This window comes from Cibotium barometz, chromosome 49 (genome assembly GCF_041138505.1).
Source record: "Cibotium barometz isolate CiBa-2024 chromosome 49, ASM4113850v1, whole genome shotgun sequence".
In the NCBI taxonomy this organism is placed as follows: domain Eukaryota; kingdom Viridiplantae; phylum Streptophyta; class Polypodiopsida; order Cyatheales; family Cibotiaceae; genus Cibotium; species Cibotium barometz.
Genome location: NC_141094.1, coordinates 20489549 through 20514779, shown reverse-complemented (window position 1 = coordinate 20514779; position 25231 = coordinate 20489549). Strand labels below are relative to the sequence as shown.

The window sequence follows — 25231 nt, the reverse complement described above, 5'->3', positions numbered from 1 at the left end:
GGAAGAGGCGATTTTCCCCCAAGACCAGGCGAACTTACCTCTTCTTGACTGTGTGACCTAACCAGCTCATGATCAGGCGAACATACCCTCTCTCGATTGTGCGAGCTTCCTCCATCTCGTCTGTTCTCTTCTTCATGGCTGCAAAGGATGTCAAGATCCTCGTCACTGGATAGCCCTGCTTCAGACCGACTCTTCTCTCCCCCTTGCATATCTTCAGCAAGAGCCTTGATCGCTAGCGCCGAAAGCTTTCTCCCCTTTTTTTTTTGATCACGACCATCACTATCTGAAATTGAGGGCCTTCATCAAAACCAATAACTCCAGAATAGAGCATGGTTTTAAGAAAGCGTTCGACCGAGGGAGTTATATGAGGGAATGCTAGGATATACGAGAGTACCCAAGAGTTCTGAGACGTTACGGATGGGGAAGGTTGGGAAAGTGGACCTTACTAGATTTTGAAAAAGATTGGTGAGGTGGCCTATAAGCTAGAACTGCCTCCCAATGTGTGAGTTCATTGAGTTTTCCATGTGAGTAGATTCGAGGAGAAACCGGGGATTGAGGATAATGTTGTTACTCCTTAGAAACTTGTGGAGGTTGAGGACTTGTCCTTTGTTCCACATGATTGGAGCTCATTATTGACTTGAGAGAGAGGCATCTTAGAAATAAGGTGATCTTTGAATATAAAATTAATTGGAAAGATAGGGTAGAGGAGGACTCAACTTTGGGAGACAAAGGCTAGTTTGAAACTTCAATTCCTTGACTTCATTTAAGAGTACATGTTTGAGGAGGTGAAGTATGTTATGAACCTAATGCTAATCCTCAAAATTACTGCCTAATCTAGCAAGGTTAGGAGAGCCTTGAGATTAAGGGAAGCATGTAGAAAATATGAAAGCAAGAGCAAACTAGAAATGAAACAAGAACACAAATGAAAGACAAAGAGTTACCTTGAGATGAGTGTAGACAAGACACAAGATTGATGCTTTCATTGATGTGACACCCACAATATATAGGTGAGAAGTACAAGATAGAGTAGATTGACTTATGGGACAATTATAGAGGTGCCACATGGCACTAGACTCAAGACACAAAGACTCAACTGAAACTAGACTAGAGAAATAGTACACCTAGTGTGCACTTATTTCCAACACCCTCCTTAAGTGGACACTAGGAGGAAGATAAAAAGACAAGACTAGAAGACAGACATAAAGACTGATAGACTGAGAGACAAGACAGAAGACATGACAGACAAAGATCCTGAGACACCCCTCCTCAAGTGATATCCTCATATGGGTTCACAAGGATAGGGACAAGATGGATCTAAAACAAGACACAGTCAGATTGATAGACAAATAGACAGACAGACAAGAAGACTAGATAGACAGAAGACTGACTGTAGACCTGACTGTAGACAAACAGATGGACCTTGAAGACATCTTCTCCTCAAGGGCAATCTCTGCCTCTTGGGTAGGGACAAGAGAGAGGTCAAAAAGCATAATGAGTAAGACACTAGAACCCCTTGACCTACATCATCGGTGGTCAAAGTGGTAGACAAGAAAGGTGAAGTAATCAGAAAGCCCACTCCTCATCATGTGAGGAATGAACAGCAAGATCTGCTGATGAAGATGCTGCAGCAACATGGGCTGAGGTAGATGCAGGGGCTGATGTAGAGGTTTTAGAGTAGCAGTCCTTCTCCCGGTGATTATCACGGCCACAAATGGTGCATGGATGAGCCTTGAAGCAGTCCTTCTCCATATGATTAGTTTTTCCACAATGGGTGCAAGGCTTTCTTACCTTAGAACCTCCTTTCTTTGCTAAAAATGCAGTGTCAGTTACCTTTTGTTGTTTTGTTCTTTCCTCTTCTTGGAGAGCATTGATGATACCTTCAAGAGTAGGATTATTGTGATACTTGAAGGTAGTGACAAGAGTAGCATAGGTGTCAGGTAAGCTTTTGAGAAGCACAGCAATAGCAATATCTTCGGAGATGGGGGACTTCACTGATGCAAGCTGAACCATAAGACTGCGAAAATAATTGACATGAGAGGCTATAGTAGCTCCCTCCTGCATATATAGATCAAAGAATGAGATCATAAGTGCAATCTTAGAGTTTTTAGAGCGGGGTCCAAAGAGGGTATCCAAAGTGATCCATGCTCGAGAAGCAGACTGTATGTCGGAGATGTGATGAACGTAATCATCTCCAAGACCGAGCAAGATGATAGCATAGGCTTTGTCATTCTTGGCAGTGGGAGCATAAGTGATAACTTGCTCAATGTTGGAATCTTCGGGAGCAGCATGGTGAACAACGTCCCAAAGACTTTCTTTCATAAGATGGCACTTGATTTTGATTTGCCAAGTATGAACGTTGGACCCATTGAATTTGTCGATGGACATGAGAGAATGAGTAGAAGAGGCCATGTGGGAAGGTCTTACCTCTTGCTAAAATGCAAGGGCAGTGTCTATTCCCTTACAAGATTGCAGAAATGAATGAAAGAAGAGATCCAAACTGTTTTTAGAAGCCGGCTCTCTCACCACTTGTCAAGGCCATAGCATGTGACAGCCCATCGAAGCATGAGGAACTAGCAGTTTGCAGATATGAGGATAAGAAAAGGACTGACCAGCAAACTGAAGGAGACAATGCACAGTACCTTGTAGACTCTTCAAGAGGAAGCGATGGCAGAACTGAATGCAGCAAATAGCTCATTAGGAGGAAAGTCGATCTGCAGCTGCTTCTAGATGATGCGCACCCTTGAGTCGATGAAGAAGGCAGCCAAGAGAGCAGCAACAGTACAGCGGGCTGTATGAGCCTGAACAGGGTGGACAGCAAGAAAGTGGGCGGACAGAAAATTCAGGCCGGCGGGTTGCTTACTGATATGACGAGCTGCATGTGCAATACTAGAGGACAGAAGCTAGTTGTTGGGCTGCTACAGCAGCAGGTCGACTACCAAGAGCAGGGGCAGCACCCAGCTAAGCGGCGGCCAACAGCAAAGGCGGCGGCCTCTTTTGAACCAAGTGACTGCAGCAAGAAGAGGGGTAGTCGCTCACAGGAAACAGGGGCAAAGATGAGGGGAGCCAGGATGAACCTGCTCTGATACCATGTAGAAAATATGAAAGCAAGAGCAAACTAGAAATGAAACAAGAACACAAATGAAAGACAAAGAGTTACCTTGAGATGAGTGTAGACAAGACACAAGATTGATGCTTTCATTGATGTGACACCCACAATATATAGGTGAGAAGTACAAGATAGAGTAGACTGACTTATGGGACAATTATAGAGGTGCCACATGGCACTAGACTCAAGACACAAAGACTCAACTGAAACTAGACTAGAGAAATAGTACACCTAGTGTGCACTTATTTCCAACAAAGCAGGCTATATAGGTCGCTAGGACTCATTATTAATAAATCCATGGATATTGGATATTTATGATTGGATGGTTCTTTATAAGTGAGTTATGGGTTATTATCATTATCGCTTCACAGTTGGACCAAGAGTTGCTTCACAATTGGTCGAGGGCGTGTACGGGCAAGCATTGGTGGTATGGGATGCCAAGGCTGAGTGGCATGGATCTGCAGGAGTGAGCCTTAGCCCCTGCCTCGGGGGAGGCGTATGGATGCAGACCGTGGTTGGGTTGTGAGCTTGCAGCCTTGCCTCCACGGTTCCACCCTTCTATGTTGTTTGTAAATTGTACTAATCCTTGTGTTTGGCTTGTGTTTTAGGTGATCCTATGAGAGGTTGTCATAGAGCTGATATGCAGCATGAAAGCGTGGCATGCAATGTAGTGAGGCCATGGAGGGTAGAGTCACTTTGCTCGCAGAGGCCATCTTGCTTGCAGAGGCCATCCACTCTTTTTGTACATACCTCATTTGCAACCTCTAGGGATGTTTGAAGCGCTTGATGGGCAACTTGGAGTGCATGGAGCAATGTTGGGGTGCCTTATTTGGAATGTGAAGCCTGGGCCCTACACCCCCTGTGGTGTCCCAACCGCATAATGGTTGGTACGACGATGAATGCAAGAGCACACGTTTGGACCTCCTACAAGAACGTTCATGTGGGAGGATCTTTGTGTGCGTAATTTAAAGATCCTTCTGCGGCCTTACTCGTCTGCAAAAACATGAGTTCTTAGTCGTGTATCCTCAAGTTAAAGCGGCCACCTACACCCATCACAGCATGACACCTATATGATGTGCCGGATCAGCCCACACCACACATGTCACACATTGCTCATCCCATATCATTCACCTATTCATCCTCGCAAATGTTACCTGGACCTTGTTGAAGCTGCACAATGGCCGAGCTCAAGATCATGAAAACCTATGGGCTGAGCAAATTTATATATGGACATCGGGTCTTAGCTCCCATCCTTGCAACTCTCTTTAATAGGGCTCTGTGTCGGGGCTTCCCCCCCTTCCTCGAACACCAATACCATCGTCCCTATCCAGTAGAGAACTATCATGATGCCAAGATGTATGGATCTGTTTTGAAGGCTAAGATTGCCCAATTGGCAGTGTCACAGGGCAGTGGGCTATTGGCCAGGTAGGCTTATGGAGGAACTATTCGACATTGGATGATGGATCATATATTTACCCTTAGGGCTATCATAGAGGAGGCGAGGATGCAAAAGCACCATGTATACTACTGCTATCTAGATTTCAGGAAGGTTTTTGACTTAGTCCCTCGCACTCACCTGCTACATCGTTTACAAGAACTACACTTCTCAGCAGATATGATATGGGGTTTTATGGCTCTCTACTAGACAATGATTGGAAGGGTATGAACACCAGGGGGTCTTTTAGGAGCCATTGGCTGCACCAATAGGGTCAAACAGTAGGGATGTCCCTTCCCTCCCACACTATTTGGGCTCTACATAGATGAGATTTTTTCATTTGTGGATAGGTTTGAAAGAACAGGGTCACAGATGGCCATCGCCTTGGTACCCATCGTGCTCTGTGTGAATGACTTTGTCCTTGTCTCTGACTCAACAGAGAGGGGGTACAAAGACATCTTGAGGTGTTAAAGATCGTGACCTTGGTCTTGAGACCTCATGGTCAATCTCGGCTAGACCAAGGTCACGATCTTTAACACCTCATACTGTAGACAAGCTAGCATGCCTTTTCTATAGAAAGGTGCTCAAGTGGAGATTATTGCTTCATATGAACATATACCTTGGGGTGACTTTCATAGGACCCATCTTCTCTATGAGGCCAGTTACAAAGGCACGCCTAGTGAGAGAGTTTGCATCCTTGACTTGCTTGGTGAGGTACCCTGGAGCAAAGTATGGATTTTTGATACCTTATTTGTTTCGATGCCTGTACCATGAAATTTGGGGGAGATTTGAATGCCTGTTCCGAGATGGTTTTGGGCCTCTCTCTTGAGTTATGTAGTACAAGGATCATAGATGTTTGGGCATGTATTTATTGGAGCTCCAGAGATATTGTGAGGGCATTCTGAGACCACCCCAAAGACCGAAGCCACAGGGACTCCATCACCGACTTTTTCTCCCACCTTTCGACAGTGAGGACTATGGACCAGACTCAGCCCACTCTTATCATTCGAGTCCCCTCGACCTCTAGTAATCAGGGGTGATCAGAGAGAGTGGACTCCACTTATATTGAGAGCCCATTGCTTGACGAGGAGATGGGGGGGGCCTGCTTTAGCTCAGCGGAGGCGGGTCCGGCACTCCTCGACAAGGAGATGGGCGGGAGGGCCTCACACATTAGCTCTCATTTTTGGATTACTGCCACCACGGCCACTGTGGTCCCAGTGGCACCTTGGACCCTCCAAATACATGCTGACCAGCTGTGGCAGCGTTGTAGCTTGGCACATGTGATGGATGTCGTGCTGCGAGGTCATCGAGGGAACATATATCATAGAAACAGGAAAAGAAACGACTTTTTCCTAGCCAAAATTGTGGAAAATCCATTCATCTAGAGGGGCTGTTTTCGTTTGCTGTCTCCTAACCTTACCTCAGGAATTTTCCCACTACTTTTCCCTCGCCAAGTTTTGATTTTTCCCAATTTTCTTTTTGATTACAATCTATCCTAAGTTTTTCCTCTATTTCTCTCAACTTCTTTAATTTCTATTTACATCTACTATATCATGTAAAAGACGTGTTGTTTTTCCTATCTGCTTCTGTTTCCTAAGTTTTGATTTTCCCTCCTTGTTATCTCTTTTAAGTTACAATCTATCCTAAGTTTTTTCTCTGTTTCTCTCAACTTTTTTTATAATTTCTATTTACATCTACTATATAATGTAAAAGAGATGTTTCCTACTTGCTTCCGTTTCCTAGTGAGGCATAACGGGAAATGATGTGGGAAGGGCTGAAGTACTGGAGCAAGAGGAGAAGGAACAGCTCCAAAGAAAAGGGGGAATGAGACATTGTGGCCATGACATGGAGGCTTCCATTCCTGAATATCTGCTGTATGACGAGGATATTATATGATATAGCTCTGTTATTTGACCTATTGACCAAGAGTTGCCTGTTGGGTTAAAGCACTTTGCAGGTATTGGTATTTCTTGATTGGTACAGGAGTTTTTTAATGATTTACAACCATCACAAGATTGTATCAGAATCTCACATATTTATGATAAACACTTCCCACCTGCTCCCAGCTTCAGCTTAATCTATTCAAAGAATTGAAGGTGGTGTTTCTGGCAACACAGGAGATGTAGACTTTTCATACATTTGAGCGTTCACACAAAGCATCTTTAAAGGAGAATATGAGGTATCACATAAGCGGCAAATGAAGAGACTGTATTGTTTATGTTGTGAGTGTGTAATCCATTCATAGGTTGTCCGCATTATGCTGGTTATTCCTAATTTTGTGGTAAAGAGTAGTATAAGCTATGTGGCAGTGCTTGTAAGAGAGGAATCCCTTTAGATTTTGGCTCTCTCCTTATTCTAATTGGTTCAATCAGCTGAGTATTATATGATTAACCTTTTTTTTGGCCCCCTGGCTTATGAGCTTATTTTTGGCAGGTGGTCTTGGATGGTTACTCAGCTCCACTTGCATCTGGAAATTTTGCTGATCTGGTATCTACTTTAATTTCTCTCAGTAATTAGGATGGTAGTGGTAGGTAGAATCATCTTAAAAGTATGTTTTATAATGCCAATTTGGCAGGAAACTAGGCTAGAAAACTCTTTTGGCATTGATTGATAGCAGTCACGGTTTCCAGAGTCTCCCTACTTAATGAAGATATTATGACTTGGAGCAGGTTCTGAAAGGTGCATACAATGGCATCACACTAAGAGCTACTGAGCAAGCTGTTCTCTCAGACAACGAGCAGAGCAAAGCAGGTGTCACTTTGCCTATAGAAATCATGCCAGCCGGTGAATTTCAGCCACTATATAGGACCACTTTGAATGTACAGGTATAATGCTGATGTGAAAGTAGAGTTTATTTGCACCATATCTTCTTCTTCTTTTTTTTTCTAGAAAGAGACTTCTATTAAGTACGAGAAAAACATACAACAATCACAGCTATAAGCCGGAAAAGAATAGAATCACCCCAATATGTAAGGTGATTTCAACCACTGAGGAGCATCATGATGCCATGTAAGGCCTGTGGTACTAAAGGAAAAGAAGATGCCATGGTCCCATTCCCGCATAAATATCACACACTTCGCGTGCGCAGAACGAGAGGGCCCGTGAATGCGAGCCCAAGTAGCCATGAGAGTGTGGATGATATCACCCCATATAGTACTAATGCACTGAGACCCAAAAATCTGGACACCCTGAATAGCCTCCGTGCATCTAGCTCTCCAGATCTGCCATGCTGTAATACTGGCAATAATCTCCCAACTGGTGTCAATCCTATGTCTAAGGGGTGTATAATTAGAGTGAGGAACATCTTTTAATAAACCATGCTGGGCAATACCTCTACGAATGAAAATAGCAGAATCTGTACCACTGTTCTCATAAAAAAGCTGTGGAGCGGACTGGGAGAGCCAAGCAATTGCCCCCCAAGTCACATGCATGGCTCGGCCACTCAATTTGCCCATAAGTTGGGCTACATGACCCCAAATCTGCTGTGCAGTGCTGCATCCCCATAGACAATGTTGTACGGTCTCAGAATCTGCCGCACATCTAGGACAGGAAGGTGCTACACCGAAAACTGATCTCTACTGATTGGTGGGGAGACCACCATGTAAGAATAACCAAAAGAAATGAGAGATTTGGCTCCTTCTGTATGAGTGCCAAAGTCTATGCCAATATCTGCGTTGTATCACTGGAGAAATATCATAGCTCTCCCAATGAGGCCTGAGAGTAGGGATCCTATGCATCTGTCGAGTGAGGAGAAGCGTGGCATTCCGAACAGTGAAATTGAAAAAAGGAAGGCTTTTCAAAGGATCGAAGGCATCAATCCACTCCCACTCTCCTGGATCCCACTGAAGATATCTGATAGAAGTGCCACCATATAGCCACAAACACCAAGAGCCATGAGGCACTATCTGAGGAGAAGGGTCAATGAACCAGTGCTTCCCCGAGCGACCAACTATCCTCATTGGACTAAGCCTAGTATCTGGGATGATCTCCTCCATACTACATCTCCTCAATCTCCCACCAAGCATGATAGAATAAATGAGGCAATCTGGCCCGGGAGAGCAATGACCTGTAGAGGTATGCCTATTCTCGAAAAAACTCCCAGCCAACTTCGATGATAGTCTCCGTGAAAGGTCCCAGAAAGCCACTCATGTGGAATAGCTGCATCAATCTGATCAATATGAATGCGAGAGCCCCTAAGATGCTGAGTGGATGCAACTCCCCGATCCTCCAGAAGACTCTTAAAGGTCTTCCAAGCAAGAACTGTGTATGCGCATCTCTCCCATCCCGACCATTGCATATCACAAGATGCACCAAGTGGCCAACCAGCCTCATCCCTAATGAACTCGTTCCACATAATAGGTTGTCGGCCAGCCTCCTCCAAAGACCTAGGAAGCCTTTGTCGCAAAAAATATCTCATGCTTCTCCATGCTCTGACAATGGCTACAAGAAGAGGGGAAGATGGTGCCCTAATATCAGCCTCTGTGAACAAAAATCGTGTGTTGGGCATCCAATCTCTCCCGACCCTGGGTGTACATCTGGAAATCTGAGACAAGAAAAAATCCTTCCAAGGCTCAGTGCCTGGTTGGAAACCTCTGACCACAAGTTTGCAAAGCAACACCTTGCACTGAACATCCGGATCAATAATATTCAAGCCCCCCTCTCTCTTGGGCTGAATAACTGTGAGCCAAGCCTTCTTGGCACGAGTGTGTGGGGTGCCATCCAAGCCCGACCAGAGAAAATTGCGGATCAATCTCTGCAATTGGCCAATGCACGCACGAGAGAAGCACCAACAAGAGGCAATAAACCAAGCTGAGGCAAGCAAAACCTGATTAGCCACCAAAGCTCTGGAGACTAAAGGAGCCATCCTCCCCTGGACACTTACCATGAGGTAAGGCATGAAGAGCATGATTGAACTCTTGCATAGAAAAAGGGGCATCCAGAGCGACACACATCTCCTTACCATGAGGTAAGGCATGAAGAGCATGATTGAACTCTTGCATAGAAAAAGGGGCATCCAGAGCGACACACATCTCCTTAGTGATCAAATGTGGCAATGCATTCCAAACCTTCCTCTGTGCCCTGTGTCTCAAATCAGAATGCGGCTCAACACTAAGAAGCTAGCAATAGAAATCGGTGGCAATCTGTCTAACCATAAGAGGATCTGAGCGAAGAGTGCCATGTGAATCCTGCAATTGCATGACACTATCTCTGGCATGAGATGGGCCGTGAGAAGCAAAGAAATGTTTGTTACATCTGACACCCATCTGTGTCCAAAAGGATTCTTGGGCATGGAAACGGTACTCCGCGCGCCGCTCAAGAGAGTGATGAAGTTCTGCTCTAACAGTACATAAAGAATCTGCAACCCATTGAGCATGAGGATGTTTCTCGTGCTCTTTCTGCAAGGCAGTCAATCTATGTCTAATAGCCCTTTCTAAGTCCAAGGCCTCTTGGCTCTTAGACAGGGCACATGTGTGATAAAAGTCACTAATATCACAGAGAGAAGAGGCCAGGCTTTGAGAGGCCTGTAAGAAATCATGAGATCTCCAAATATCAAGCATACGACGCGATAGCTCTGCATCTGAAAACAAATGATCAGGGATGCATATATGGGGTGCTGATCCATGGCAATTCGGATCTCTAATACATAAAACCACTGGGCAGTGATTTGATTTGGAGGTGCTTGTAGCAATAAAAGTATGTCCACCTCTGTCAAGCACCCAATCATCCACATAAAATCTGTCTAACCGTGCATAGATACATCCTACATCTCTTCTCCTGTTAGACCATGAATAAAGAAGAGTGGATGGACTCCTCAAAATGTCATCCTCATGCCAACAATCTCTACCATGAATGGAGAGTATAAACCTCTCCCAAGACGCTCTTTCAAGAGGATGCACCAAGCCCTCATGTCCACCTCTTTTATCCGTTGGCATCTCAACCATGTTAAAATCCCCACCAATAATCCAATGGTTGGCAAGAGGCATCAATGTAGTGAGAGATTTCCAAAAGGGCAATCCTCTCACCTCTATGATTAGGAGCATAGAGGTTGAGAATACCAATGCGTGTAGTACCCTGCATAAGAAGGATCCACTGCGCTCTCGTAGGCAAAATGACACCATGTCCAATGATGCAAGGCAAGATCAAAGCTGAAACAGAGATACAAACACCACTCTTGGTACCAGCAGCCGATGACCAAAAGGTGTCTCGAGAGAAGCGTGCCTGATCTCCCACATTGACTAGCATCCAGTTTATGCTCTTGCAAGAGCAATATATCCATAGGTCCACCTCCGCCGACGCGGAAAAAAACCCCCCAAGACCCTGAATGTTCCAAGAGACAATCCTCATAAGGACTCAGAGTAGGAATGACCAGATCTCGTGGTCGACGAAGGACCCCCTTTAGAGGCGGAAGTTCGTCTCGCATAGGTAAGGGAGGGAAAATCTGACGATGTAAACCTTACCTCTCTCTCCCACTCCGGGGAAAAGCCAGGGCTAGTCCTCAGAACTGGAGAGGTACCATGACAATGCGAATGCGCAACATCACCCTCAAGGGTACAATCATCCTGTAACTGTAATGCAACATCCTCCTGTGAGGGATCCAGATCATGTGCCTGCAAGGCCTCATTCTCCAAAGAAGGATCAATATCCTGTGAGGCAAGGGGTTAGGGTGCTCCAGAGGGGGTGTGGGTGAAGGGGCAGGTACGGGGGTCCGAGGGTGCTTGCCATCCCTAACCACAACCCAACGCTGTGCACAATGAAATCGGATTTGAGTGAGAGAAATCGGATTTGTACACAATGAAGCAGTGTATGGAACACACTGATTTTTGATAGCTCTTCTCTAGACTTGGTCCATTAAGAGGTTATTTTTTCTGTGAAAGTTTATGTCAAAACATCAAAGCATGTCAAGTTTTTCCCGGTGAAGGACAGGTCTAATATCTCTTTTTAGACATCTTCTAGAAATAAGGAAGGCTAGAAACCTGAGTTGACCGTGTAGAGGACTTGAATCAAACTGCAAGGATTAGGACAAAAACAATGTCTTTGATATCGTAGTAGAACTGGTTTAAAATGAGTTTTATTTGAATGCCCAGCTCCGGCATGAAAGAAGATGGATGCCTAGTTTAAAAGAATATATCTGTTTGTGATGTCTTGAAGTGCAGTCAAACAGAAATTATGAATCACAATCTTTGAGGGATGAATCTGCTGGTTTTAAAGATGCGTCAAATTCTTCACCTCTGAAAGCAATCAGTAACCTTCTAGGCAGTAAGCACCCTGAAAAATAGCAGCCAAGCTCAGCAAATTCAATCCCAAATAAATGAACAGACCTGCTCCTGCCTAACAAGTTAGAGAGGCAACAAAAAGTGGTCACTTGGCAGGGAATAGGTCTTGGCATAGTTGGTAATGCAATGAAGGACTCCACAAACAAAAACCCACAAGCAAATAAATGTTTTTTTTGTAGATGGACCTACTCCAATTTTCAGATCAACAAGGTATTTAAGTGACGGATGATTTGGAGAAACAGCAAAAGACTGGCTCACAATGCAAAGCAAAGACCCACTGTATTGTTCAGCAGTCTGGCTTTGTGATAGACTCGACTTAAGACCTCAGATCTTTGTTTCGAACAAGAAGGGAGAAAGCATCCATGCAAATGTATCAACCAGTGCTATCTCCCCAGTTTTTGTTTCTGGTCTAGGTCTGCAACAATCAGGGATTTGTTTTATTGATCTGTTTATGCAAAGGCAGGGTCATACCTATCTGTGCATGGCACACATAGATGGCTCAGGGTGAGTTGTTGCACTCTACATCTTGAAGGCTTCTAAAACCTTCAAAGCACGAATTGTCGATGTTGTTCCTTGTGCCCGTCTACTTCACTACACACTTCATGTATCCACTATCTCCAGAAGGTCAATCATGGGCCAATAAGGTAATCAGTCCACGTGATAGGCTGTATTTCAATCTGTCCATTACAGTCATGGATACAACCTTGGGCCAAGGTCTCAACTTGGGCAAAAAAGAGACTTCATTTAAGCAGGAACAAACCAATACAAACTCACGAACATAGGCAGGGAAAAAAACTCATTCCATAATGCAAAGCATGCACAAGCGATCCAGGAGCTGATGGTTCCAAGAAAGTCATGAGGGCGTATGGCAAAATAAGATTTTGTGATCATATTCCCTCATTAAGGCATATTACACTTTGCTTGTGCAGATCCGGAGGTTCCCTGGGTATGAGTCCAAGTGGTCATTGAGTGTAAAAGATCGGAGTACCATCCACAGCCTCTATGCAGCTAGCCCTCCAAATTTGCCAAGTTGCAACAGTGGCAATAATCCCCACATATGAGTCCACTCTACCTCAAGGTGGTATGGACTGAGTTAGGAACCTACTCTAGAGTGCATCTATGAATCACCTCTCCATAAGCCATGAAGGCTAGGTCACATTCCCTTGCCCCATCACAAAAATCTTACACCAGACTGGGCTAACCAAGCTATAGAATCCCATGTGATATAAACCTTGTCACTCTTGAAGCTGCTAATGAGATAGGCCATTGAGCACCAAATCAACTGAGAGTCTGTGCACCCCCAAAAGCAATAGTGGCGGGGCATCTAGGGCAAGATGGATTTGCACCAAGAACTACTCTCCACTGATTAACCGGAAGTCCACCATGAAAACAGAAGAAATTGGAGATATGCCGCCTCCTGTAAGAGTACCAAAGTTAATGTAATGTCATAGTTTTCCCATTGAAATCTGAGGGTAGGATTCCTTTGAACGCATCTAAGCAAGGAGTGCGTGGCCTTTTTACCTGGCACTCAAAGAAGGGGAAACTCTTCATGGCATTATCAGCAGCAATCCACTCCCACTCTCCTAGATCCCAATAAGATGCCTGATTGAACAATCACCATAAAGCCAGAGTGTTACATGCAGCCATGCATTGAGGTGCGACGTGGTCACAGTGGTTTATCATCAATGCCACACTTGCATAGCAGTAGAACCCTGTAGGGATTTATTTTGTCGTATGCCATGATGCCATTGTGAGCCCTAGACCAGGGACATGTCAAGCACGAGCTATGCAGATCACAACTGGAGCCTGAAACTCTTCATGGCATTATCAGCAGCAATCCACTCTCACTCTCCTAGATCGTAATAAGATGCCTGATCAAACAATCACCATAAAGCCATAGTGTCACATGCAGCCATGCGTTGAGGTGCGACGTGGTCACAATGGTTTATCATCAATGCTACACTTGTATAGCAGTAGAACCCTGTAGGGATTTATTTTGTTGTATGCCGAGATGTCATTGTGAGCCCTAGACCAGGGACATGTCAAGCACGAGCTACGCAGATTACCTGGCACACTCAAAGGGGAAACTCTTCATGCCATTATCAGCAGCAATCCACTCCCACTCCCCTAGATCCCAATAAGAAGCCTGATTGAACAATCACCATAAAGCTATAGTGTCACATGCAGCCATGCATTGAGGTGCGACGTGGTCACAGTGGTTTATCATCAATGCTACACTTGTATAGCAGTAGAACCCTGTAGGGATTTATTTTGTCGTATGCCGTGATGCCATTGTGAGCCCTAGACCAGGGACATGTCAAGCACGAGCTATGCAGATCACAATTGGAGCCTTAGGTGTCGGTATGTGTCACTTAACCCACTTGGAGAAAAGTTGTCATTCTAGGGTAGTAGTCTATAACAAGAATGTAGAAGCATTAAGCATCATAGGCTTTAAGCTTAGCCTTAGGGCCAGCTCTAGGTGGGCTTCCATATGGGTTGCCCCAGAGTTACAAAGGGCCAGCCTTGGCATTAGCCCAATCGGCCAGCATGCCCAACATGGGAGAGGCCAGTCAGCCAGTAGAAAATGCCCGCAGCCATGTGTATGAAAGCGCATGCATAAACAACATTTTTTTTTCCTAAAAAGAGACTTCTATAAAGTATGAAAAAAAGGCATAAAACAATCATGGCTATAAGCCGGAATAGAATAGAATCACCCCAATATGTAAGGTGATCTCAGCTACCACTGAGGAGCACCATGGTGCCATGAAAGACTTGTGGAACTAGAGGAAACGAAAATACCATGGTCCCACTCCCGCATAAATACAATACGCTTTGCCTGCGCGGAACGAGAGGACCCTTGAATACGAGCCAAAGAAGCCATGAGAGTATGGATGGTATCACCCCATATAGTGTTGATGCACCGAGACTCAAAAATCTAGACACCCTCAATTGCCTCCGTGCATCTAGCTATCTAGATTTGCCATGCTGAATACTGGCAACAATCTCCCAACTGGTGTAAATCCTCTGTTTGGGGGGTGTATAATGTGAGTGAGGGACATCCTGCAACAAACCATGTTGAGCAATACCTCTATGAATGAAAATAGTAGTGTTTGCATCACTGCTCTCGTAGAAAAGCTGCGGACCAGACTGGGAAAGCCAAGCAACTGTCCCCCAAGTAACATACATGGCGCAGCCACTTAATTTTCCTATAAGTTGGGCTATAGAACCCCAAATGCGTTGTGTAGTGCTACATCCCTATAAACAATGCTGTATAGTCTCAAAAATTGCTGCACATGTCGGGAAGGTAGGTGCTACACTGAAAACCGATCTCCATTGATTGGTGGGGAGACCACCATGTAGAAATAACCAAAAGAAATGAGAGATCTGGTTCCTTCTCTATGAATGCCAAAGACTATGCCAATATCTGCGTTGTATCACTGGAGTGATGTCATAACTCTCCCAATGAGGCCTGAGAGTAGGGATCATATGCATCTGCCGAGTGATGAGAAGCCTGGCATTCCGGACCGTGAAATTGAAAAAGAAAGGCTTTTCAATGGATCGGGGGCATCAATCAACTCCCACTCGCTTGGATTCCACTGAAGATATCTATATGATAGGACTGCCACCATACATCCACAAACACCAAGAGCCATGAGTCACACTATCTGAGGAGAAGGATCAATGAACCAGTGCTTCCTTGAACGCCCAACAATCTTCATTGGACTAAACCTGGTGTCAGGGATGATCCCCTCCGTGCTACATCTCCTCAATATCCATCCAGGCATGATAGAATAGATGATGCAATCTGTAGCCTCCTGGCCCGGGAGAGGCAATGACCTACAAAGGTACGCCTATCCTAGAAAAGACTCCCAGCCATCTCGGATGATAATCTCCATGAAAGATCTCAGAGAGCCACTCATGCAGTATAGCTACATCAATCTAATCAATACGTATGCGAGAGCCCCTAGGATGCTGAATGGATGCAGCTCTCTGATCCACCAGAAGACTCTTGAAGGTCTTCCAAGCAAGAACAATATATGCACATCTCTCCCATCCTAACCCACTGACCACTGCATGTAACGAGATGCACCAAGTGGTCGACCAGCCTCATCCCTAATGAACTTATTCCACATAATAGGTTGTCGGCGGTTAGCCTCATCCAAATCCCTAGAATGCCTCTGTCGCAATAAAGGTCTCATGCTTCTCCATGCTCTAACAATGGCTACAATAAGAGGGGAAGATGGTGCCTTGATATCTGCCTTTGGGAACAAAAACCGCTTCCTCGGCACCAGTCTCTCCCAACACGGGGTGTACATCCGGAAATCTGAGAGGGAAAAAATCCTTCCGAGGCTCTGTGCCTGGTAGGAAGCCTCTAACCAAGAGTTTGCAAAGTAATGCCCTGCAGTGAACATCCGGATCAATAATATTCAGCCCCCCCTCTAGTCTAGGCTGAATAACTGTAAGCCAAGCTACCCTGGCACGTGTGTTTGTGGTGCCATCCAAACCCGACCAAAGAAAATTGCAGATCAACCTCCACAACTGACCAATGCACGCACAAGAGAAGCACCAACAAGAGGCAATAAACCAAGCCAAGGCAAGCAATACTTGATTAGCCACCAATGCTCTGGAGACTAAATCCAATCTCCTAGAGCTCCAATGAAGAAGCTTCTTTCGAATACTCATAAGTACTAGAGCAAACTGCTCTGCAAGAGAAATATCAACCCAACATGGCATCCCAAGTATCCAGCAGTGCATCCGCTGTTGATCCAAGTAAAACCAAGCTCTGCACCCAAGCAACTCTCAACGAGTCACTAATCCAAAAGCCAACAGAGGGTGTTGTCAACCTTGGACTATAGCACATTGAGGGTGCTCTGTTGAAGATATGCATCCACAACTCCTGGGACTTGGGCCCTTGTACACTGCTGAATTATGCAAGAGTGAGATGATTCCATGAATGGGACTGAGGGTGGCTCATATACCCACACCCACCACAAGCCGCCCCCTTCATATGCTGTCAACCTCTTGATTTATGCCCACAACAAATTTCAGCCTGTCATGGGCATTTGGTCTTCTTCGTCCTTGCATTTGGTGTTCCATAGTCAACCGTTGTCACCATTGTCAGCAAGTTCTTGGTAAAGTCTGCTTTGTAAAGTTTTCCAAAGTAATAAAAGCAAATACTCCTAGGGTTCTCTGTTGAAGATATGCATGCACAAGCCCTGGAATTGAGGCACACATGTTTACTGCTTTGTACACTAATGAATTATGCAAGAGTGAGATGATTCCATGAATGGGACCGAGGGCGGATTATATATGAACTGTCTGAGTCTTCGACCAGAACCATGTGGTGGAGAGTCTACTCGGGCTCGATTACTTCTGCGTCGCCGACCACTTTAGGCTATTGCTCATACGGAACTTCCTGCAAAAATGTTCCAACATAAGGCTTCAACCATGAGATGTGGAAGAAATCATGCATAGTCCAACTATCTTGTAACTTTAACTTTATGGAGACATGAGTGATCTTCTTCACAATGGGAAATGGGCCTAAACTTTGGAAAGAGAGCTTGGGACAATGCTTTTTCACTTGCTTCAACCGTTGCTTCATGATGTGGAGAAACATCCAATTCCCTCCTTGTAGTTGATATCGCTTCTAGACTCGTTGGCTTGCTTGGTGTAGGCTTCTTGGGCTTGGATAGGTACTCCTTCACGGACTCAATAATCTTTGAAATTTCTCTGTAGTTTTGTTGGCCTCTAATGATGAGGACACCTTCCTCATAATAAGAAGAGAGGAGAAATGGTAGCCGAATGTTGCCTCATATGGAGTCCGGCCAATACTGGGTGAATGAGTGTTCTCGTTCAAGATAGCCTACACCAATGGAAGATATTGTTGGTCATGGCAATATGATTTGAGGACATCAAAGGCTAGTTGATTATAAATCTTTGTCTGACAATTTGTCAATGGATAAAATGCAATGGGACAGTTGTAACTTAGTCCCAAAGTTATTAAATAATGCTTCTCACCAGAAATTTGAAGTGAACTTGGGATATTTGTCTGATGTGATTGTTGGTGGAAAAGGACAGAGGGCACCAAAGTCGGATAGAGAGGTGCAACGTCTTTTGTTGTGGCCGCCGTCAATACCCCCCGTGGTCCCTGGCCTGGAAAGCTAGCTAGTAGGCTGAAATACAAACACGGAACCTCTAAAGAGGACAAAATACCGGCGAGGATAGTCCCCTCCATGGTTGGTCTCTCTCGGAGGGAACCACCTAATATAAGGCGGAAGAGGGGGGTGTTGGGGGGGGGGGGGAGTGTGCAAACCGGTGGCCTGTGGAGTCTTTGGCACTGTCCGAGAGGAAGGGACCTTGCTGTCATATGCATAGGAAGGCCACTCTACGTTTCTGCATGTGGTCTGAACCTCCTTGTAACTTCCTCCACTGGCTGTAGAGGGTATGAATGATATATGTCCAAATGGCACGGATGGACTTTGCTGTTGGGTTGGGGGGGGGGGGGGGAGGGGATTAACCTTGTCTAATGTGATTGTCCGTGGCAAACGACAAAAGGGGCACCAAAGTCGGATAAAGAGGTGCAACGTGTTTTGCTGTGGCCGTCAAAATCCATCCCCTCCCATACCCCCCCCCCCCCTTTCCCCCGGTGCCGGAAAAGTTATCCTTCTGTTAGTTATATGAAAAACCAGCCAGTAGGCTGAAATGCAAACACATAACCTCTAAAAGAGGACAAAACACCGGGGAGGATAGGCCCCTCCATGGCTATCCGCTCTCATAGGGAAACACCTCATACGGGGTGTGTCATTGTGTGTGTGTGTGTGTGTTGGGGGGGGGGGGGGGGGGGGGTTTGGGGGGGGGTTGAAACCGCTCGACGTTTATGCATGCGGTCCGAACCTCCTTGTAACTTCCCCCAATGGCTTTGCAGCAGAGGGTATGAATGATATATGTCCATATGGCACGGATGGACTCTGCTGGGGGGAGGGGGGGGGCCTTGATGGTCTCGTTGCATCGTGCCTGCCAAATGTGCCATGCCACTATGTTGCTGATGATCTCCCATCTCTGACAAGTGCTAGGGGACCTGGCCTCTATTGGAGAGTCAGGGGTGGGGATGGACTCTATCCTGCAATGTGTGAGCATGAAGGCTTGGCCATCAGCTATCTCCTCATAGTGGAGGGTGGGCCTTGACTCTGTTACCCAGGTGACTGTCCCCTAGGTGATGATGCGGGAGGCAGCCCGAGAGGTGGTGAATAGTTGAATCCTCTGCAATACGTGCTGCGCTTTGGGGCAGTCCCAAAGGCAATGTCGTTGTGACTCGTGTGGGTGGTTGCCTCTCATGCACTGAGCTGGACGACCACCAATGGCCAGCCACATGCCAACTGCGAAACTCCTGTGAGCCACTTGTCAGAGGAACAGAGTGACCTTTCAAGGATGGAAGCTGTCCTACAGTCGCTTCCAATAGTCTCTGAGGAAGCTAGTGAGATGTCCTTGGAAGACCAATGATCTATTAAAGCAGATGTACTGTCAATCTCATGCATTTGTATCCATTGGCCTAGCCTCGCCGAGTAGTGAAAAAAGGGGGCGGTGGGGCTTTCAGCTGGTGAAGCCATTGAGGAAGACTAGAATGCTATATAATCCATGTGGGAGAAAGCTATAGGGAAGCGTTTTTACAACATCCAAATGCCATTCAAACGTTTTGAAATGGTTTGAAATGTTTAAGAAACCTTTTTGAATGTTCGAAAACCAAGTGGAGGTCAAATATGTTCGTCTCCCACTCACCGGGGCTCCACTGGATCCATGTCAAATGTCGGCTCTCCCATAGCCAGAGTCTCCAGGACCTGTCTCGGGCTACCTACGACGGAAGGGGGGTGCTCATGGAAGCCGATGATCCGGACCCTCTGAAGTGAGCCACCACTAAAGTCCTCTACTGGGGAGAGGGTTAGATGGCCATGGCATCTGACTGAGAAAATGAGAGCTGGACCTTCATTTGATCCTAGAACTGCCAGAGGGATGTGGTGGCGCATAAAAGCTCCCAGCCACCACTGGGGAGGGGAGGGATCTTGTAAGGGGGTTAGCTAGTCGGGGGGATGGTTGAGTCGATGGTGAGGACTATCTACTCTCTACCTCGGATCTCAGCGAACCTATCTCGAGCATCCCGGGGAAGCCGCTTGAAACTAATCCACTCACCCAGAGACTAGGTAGGGCCCGATCCAAGGGGCCCTAGGCTATGTGAGAATGGGCGCCCAAGGTGGGCACCCTGAAGAGGCGGTTCTAGATGGAGTGCTAGCAGAATCGCTCCTCATCTGAGGCCAGGGAGAGCTGTTGAAGGGCTGGCTTGATGTGACCCCAAGCTGTCATCAAACTGGCTGCAAATTTGTCCTCAAAAGGGGTGCTCAAGCCTTGGGATCGGGTCTCCGTGAAAATCCATCATAATGGGGAGTCTAGGGGCCGCCAAGTGAGGGGGTCCGAGCTGTGTCTGCTGATACTGAAGTTGCATGGTTTCCCAATCTAGCTTCTGTTGATGCTGCAGAGTTGCGAGTATTGCACAGTGCCGGTCCTCTTCAACTGTTAGTTTGGCTTCCTCAGCCTTCTCTTACTTAGCAAGTTCTTTGGTATGAATGGTTGTATCTTGCTAAATTTTTCCATAATTCAAGCAAGCATTTGAGCATCGGGATGTGATCTGCGCTCTTGATGCGTGGTAGAAAATCTCGATCGCCTCCGCAAATCTTTGGAGATTCCCCACATCTCCCTGCACGGAAAGCTGTTGTGTCATCTGCAAACTCTGAGTTTAGCAGCTCCTCTTGCGTGCGGAGGGGAAGACACAATCCCTGAAGCCCGGTCTCCTGGGTGGAGAGAAAACTACTCATGGCCTCGGCGACGAATAGGAAGACGTAAGGTGCTAGAGGACAGCCCTGTCTAACCGAGCGGGAAGGGGGAATCTGTCTCCACGGGCTCCCTAAATGAGAACCTGGCTGTGAGACTGAGTGAAGTCCTGAGGCTCCACGAATCCACTCCATGGGGAATCCCATCATGCTCATTGTGCCCTCCAGAAAGCTTTGTCCAGAATGATCCGATCCTGAACAAAGCCAGTCTGAGTGTCGTGGATCAAGTCTGCAAGAAAGGGCTGAAGTCTCCTATTGATGGCCTTGGCCAAGATCTTATAGGTTGTTCCTAGAAGAGTGATGGGTCTCCACTACCAGATCTCCAATCTGTCACCACCCTCCTTGGGAATCAAGTGAATCAAGCCCTCTGAGAGCCTCTTTGGCATGGCCCTTGTGATCATAATCTCATTGAAGGCAGCTTGAAGGCCCAATGGCAAAGAAAGAAAGAGATTGGAAGCCCGTCCGCCCTCGGGCATTTGCCCCTGGGAAGTTTCGCCAATGCCTCCGCCAACTCCTCAGCAATGAATGGTGTCAATAAGAATGACCGAAGAGAATGGGCAACCACCTCCCTCGTGTGCTGCCAGACCCTCTCGCGCGCATCTACCACCTATGGAGATACTCGGGCACCTATGAGAAGAGATCAAAAAATTCCGTGGCGATGGCTCTCACATGGGGGGGATTTGAAACAATAGCTCCATCCTGGCCGCGCAACGTGCGAATGCCGTCTCTCCTCCTCTGTCACCGGCCTAAGTCCAGAAAGAGGCCTTGGCATGATACATGTACTCCACCCTCCTCTCCTCAATGGATCTAATCTCCGTGCGAGCGGCAGCAAGCTAACTCTCGATCCATTGGCTATTGGGGGACCTCTCCTGAAGCTGTTGTAAAGAGGCTAGACTCCTCCTTATACTCCTCTCCTGCTCCCAGAAGCCCTCCAATCGGCTCTGGGCTGCCTCCTGCAAGAAATTGCTGATATCCTCTAAGCCCTCGTCCAATGTGCACGCAGCAGAGTCTGAAATAAAGTCCAATCCCGCCCATATATGCTCTATCCTGCTGCATATCTCGGGGTCCTGAATGAGGCTGTCCGGAATCCTGGAGCTCACATGCGTGTTGTGCCTCCAGGGGTCCTCTAAGGACAGAATAACTGGGGCGTGATCAGAAAAGGAAGTGCCTGCCAAGATACCAATCATACCCCCTCGGCTGCAAGCCCACTCATCAACATAAAACTTGTCTAGTCTAGAGAGGTTGGGGCCGGTGCTCCTCCTATCCGATCTTGAGAAGCAAAGGTTCCCAGGGCTACACCCAAATTCTGGAAGATGCCAAGGGTCTTGTCCTTTGAGTGCGAGAATCATCTCCTCCCAGGCCGAATACTCTACTCGTGAGACTATAGCCGTGCCACCTCCAAGTTTGTCCTCTGCTGCCTCTATCATGTTAAAGTCACTGCCCAAGCACCAAAAGTCAGCCTGAGGGAGAGCTTGCCGGACTGTGCTCCAAAAGAGTGCTCTACCTGCAGCAGCATTCAAAGCATAAACATTGAGGAAGCCAACGCTATCCTCTCCGATCAAAATGGTAATTTATTGTGCACACCCTGGGACTATGACACCTGAGTCAGTCACTGCTGGCAACAACTGCTCATCACTGAGAGAAATACACACCCCTCCCTGCGTCCCAGAAGAGCCGAAAAATGGGGACCAGAAAGTGACTCCTGCCTGGAAGAATCTTCCCGCATCAGCGGGTGTGTCCCTTTGAAAGGTGATGCTCTTGGAGGAATAAAATGTCTATGGGTCCCCCAACCATGGCTCTCTGAAGCTCGCCTCCTCGGAGGACACCTCGTCTTTGAAAACACTGAGGCCCCCTTAAACCCTGAATGTTCCATGAAATAATCTGCATATCAATCTTTGTGTGATGTGGCACTAGCGGAACTGCCCTCCACTCGAAGAGTCTTAGGCGATGGTTTAGACGGGGAATAGTCACAATCCGTGTGGGGACGAAGGCGCTCCAGGTGGGCACTAATCCTGTCCTCCATGTGATGCCACTCTGTCCGAGCGTGAGCGTATGCATGCTCCGGACTCCATCGATCACACTGGAGGTATCTGTAAGAAGGGGGAAGAGGTACCACGGCTGAAGTATGCATGAATACAAAAAGCAACACGTGCAGGTTGGAGGCTACCATCTGCCCGTCCTGGCCTCGATGGGCTGAACCTCCAAACGCCATCCTAGCCAAAGGCAAAAAATGGGTGAGAATGTCAGTGATGCGAAGATCGTGGAGATGGTGGGAGAGCTTGACTACCTACCCCTGGATGGCAGCGACCACCAACTCGGGATCCCACTCTGTCCCCGGGGCTGCACTGAAGGGGAAAGAGAAGATCATCGCGCCATTATCTGGCATAGAGGGCATGGAGTGGTGAAAAACCACACATGCCCGAATAGGGGCTATTGTGTCCTCAAACATGTCGGTCCCTTCCGTCGCGGCAGACATCGGAAGAAACGATAGTCCATAGGCTGTCCCAAGATCCTGGGAGCCTCACCTCGAGACTTTGGTGGGAGAGCCCTCACCAGGGAGGCGGCAATGGTCATCTCAACCTGCTCAAAAAATCGGTGAATCAAGCAACGGACGGAACCCACCGGCTGCCTCCGCTCCGGGTCAGGGGTTGTTGGGGGGCGACAAGAGTGCTCTGGAGAGGCAGATGGGGGGGGGGGAGGGCTCGGATGATGAAGGCGGGGCGGAGTGAACTACGGCGGGTAAAGTTCGTGTCAAGGATGGGAGAGGAGGGGGGAGGAGGTGGGGGAGGCGGCGAGGGAGGGTGGGGAGGGGTGGAGAGGCCGGGGAGGGGTGCTGCTGTGAGAGATCCATCGGAGAGGAAGGCTGTGGGCAGGGGCCCGCCGGGGGCTCAGAGGCGCCAGCTGGCCTCTCAGAACATTGGGGGTCAGGCGGGGGGGATCTCGATGAGGGATCGGCCGCCATACTGGTGGGGCCGGAGGTGTCCGCTCCGAGAATGGAGAGGGCACTTCACTAGCGGGAAAATGCTGAGATATATGCTCATAATGGTTCTCTAACAGAACCAAACCCTCCTGAGCTCTACCAGCCTGGCGCACCCGGCAGCAGCACTCGGCTCTGGTGGTCGTTTGGCGGCCCTGGCGTAGGCCAACCGTCCACCACTCTCCGACAGTTGGGTTGTCTGTAGTTGGGACATGGTGCTTCACTGCTTGAGGGCCTGCCTCTCTCCCTGCCCCCTGGTGAGGATCACACGAGAAACCGAGGGGGGGGGTCCATCGGAGGCGGTCTTCTGGATTGCCGTCGAGGGCAAGCTCTGGCTAAATGACCCATCTGCCTGCAAATGGGCTTGGATACTCCACGCGCTGCTGTATGGGGTCGCCCCGAAGGCTAGGAATGGATATACAATGCCTCACCGACTCTGGTGAGGCTACACAGATGCGGAGGGATGGAATCCCAACTGCCTGTGCGAGGGCCGAGGTAGCAGTGGGGGGGGGGGCTCCATCACTCTCCCGACGGCACCACCAATCACCGGGAGAAGAGGAAGGTACTCCTTTCTAAGGCCTGGGAAACAAATGTGTGTGGAGTGCACCACCTTTACAAGGATTGTCCACTAAGAAGCACCAACCCGATGCTGATAGTTTAAACTCAAGCACAATTTGTTATATTCCCAGGTGATAAAATTTGTGTGGTTCCATTGGATATGCTCACAAGGTTGCAAAAGGGCCCCCCCCCGTCTGGTTTTGTTCCGCCTGCGCCCCTCCCTCCCCTTGCACTAGTGCCTGCGCCCACCCCCCTCTTCGCGGTCTTGCGCTAGCCCCCCTCTGCGTTTTTGCTACACCCCCCCTTCCCCGCGTCCCCCCCCCCCTTTTTTTTCCATCCTCGGTTTTGTTTCTCCGCCTATCTCTCTCGTGTAGGTTAATGCTTCCATGCTTGTGGGGTTTTTTGCTTTATTCGGCAAGCTTCGGCCTTTTTTGGTCTTTGCTCTCAGGAGGACTCCATGGCAGCCACTCTGTCATCCCCGACCGAGGCCGCCGTTCCTTGCATTTCATTCTCCGAAGCGGATCTTCAGGTTCTAGCCACAACTCTTGCCTCACTTGAGGCCTCCACCCTAGTGTTCAAACATGTTGGTAGCCGCCCTATGCGTGGACAGCTTAGGGATCTTTTACAGGCCAGCCTCATTGGTGAGCCTGCAAAGATCACCGATATTCACCCTCCGGGGTGCGGATACTACCAAGTGGAGTTTGACTCGCCATCGGCGTCAGATTTAGTCATGCAACTGAGTCCCCTTGCATTGCTTACGGCGCAAGCCTTCTTTGCATGGTGGCAGCACGGCTTCGATCTAGCGTCTGATTCACTGGCTGGTGTTTCGGGCTTCCTAGGCCTTAGGAAGGAGTACCTTCCTCTTCTCCCAGTGATTGGTAGTGCCATCGGGAGAGTGATGGAGTCCCCCCCCCCCACTGTCGCCTCGGCCCTTGCGTGGGCGGCTGGGATTCCATCCCTCCACATATGTGGCCTCGCTGGAGTCTGTACCGCATTGTATAT

At 47.7% G+C, this 25231-nt stretch overlaps 1 protein-coding gene across 2 annotated transcripts in view; it reads left to right on the top strand.

Moving 5' to 3' along the window:
- Nucleotides 1–25231, top strand: part of LOC147610383 (Cyclophilin-like peptidyl-prolyl cis-trans isomerase family protein) — an 87841-nt gene that overhangs the window by 53058 nt on the left and 9552 nt on the right. For both annotated transcript variants that reach the window (XM_086786396.1, XM_086786398.1), the window contains exons 8-9: nucleotides 6975–7028; nucleotides 7211–7366. In XM_086786396.1, the coding sequence (XP_086642522.1) occupies nucleotides 6975–7028; nucleotides 7211–7366 (210 nt within the window). The remainder of the gene's footprint in view (nucleotides 1–6974; nucleotides 7029–7210; nucleotides 7367–25231) is intronic.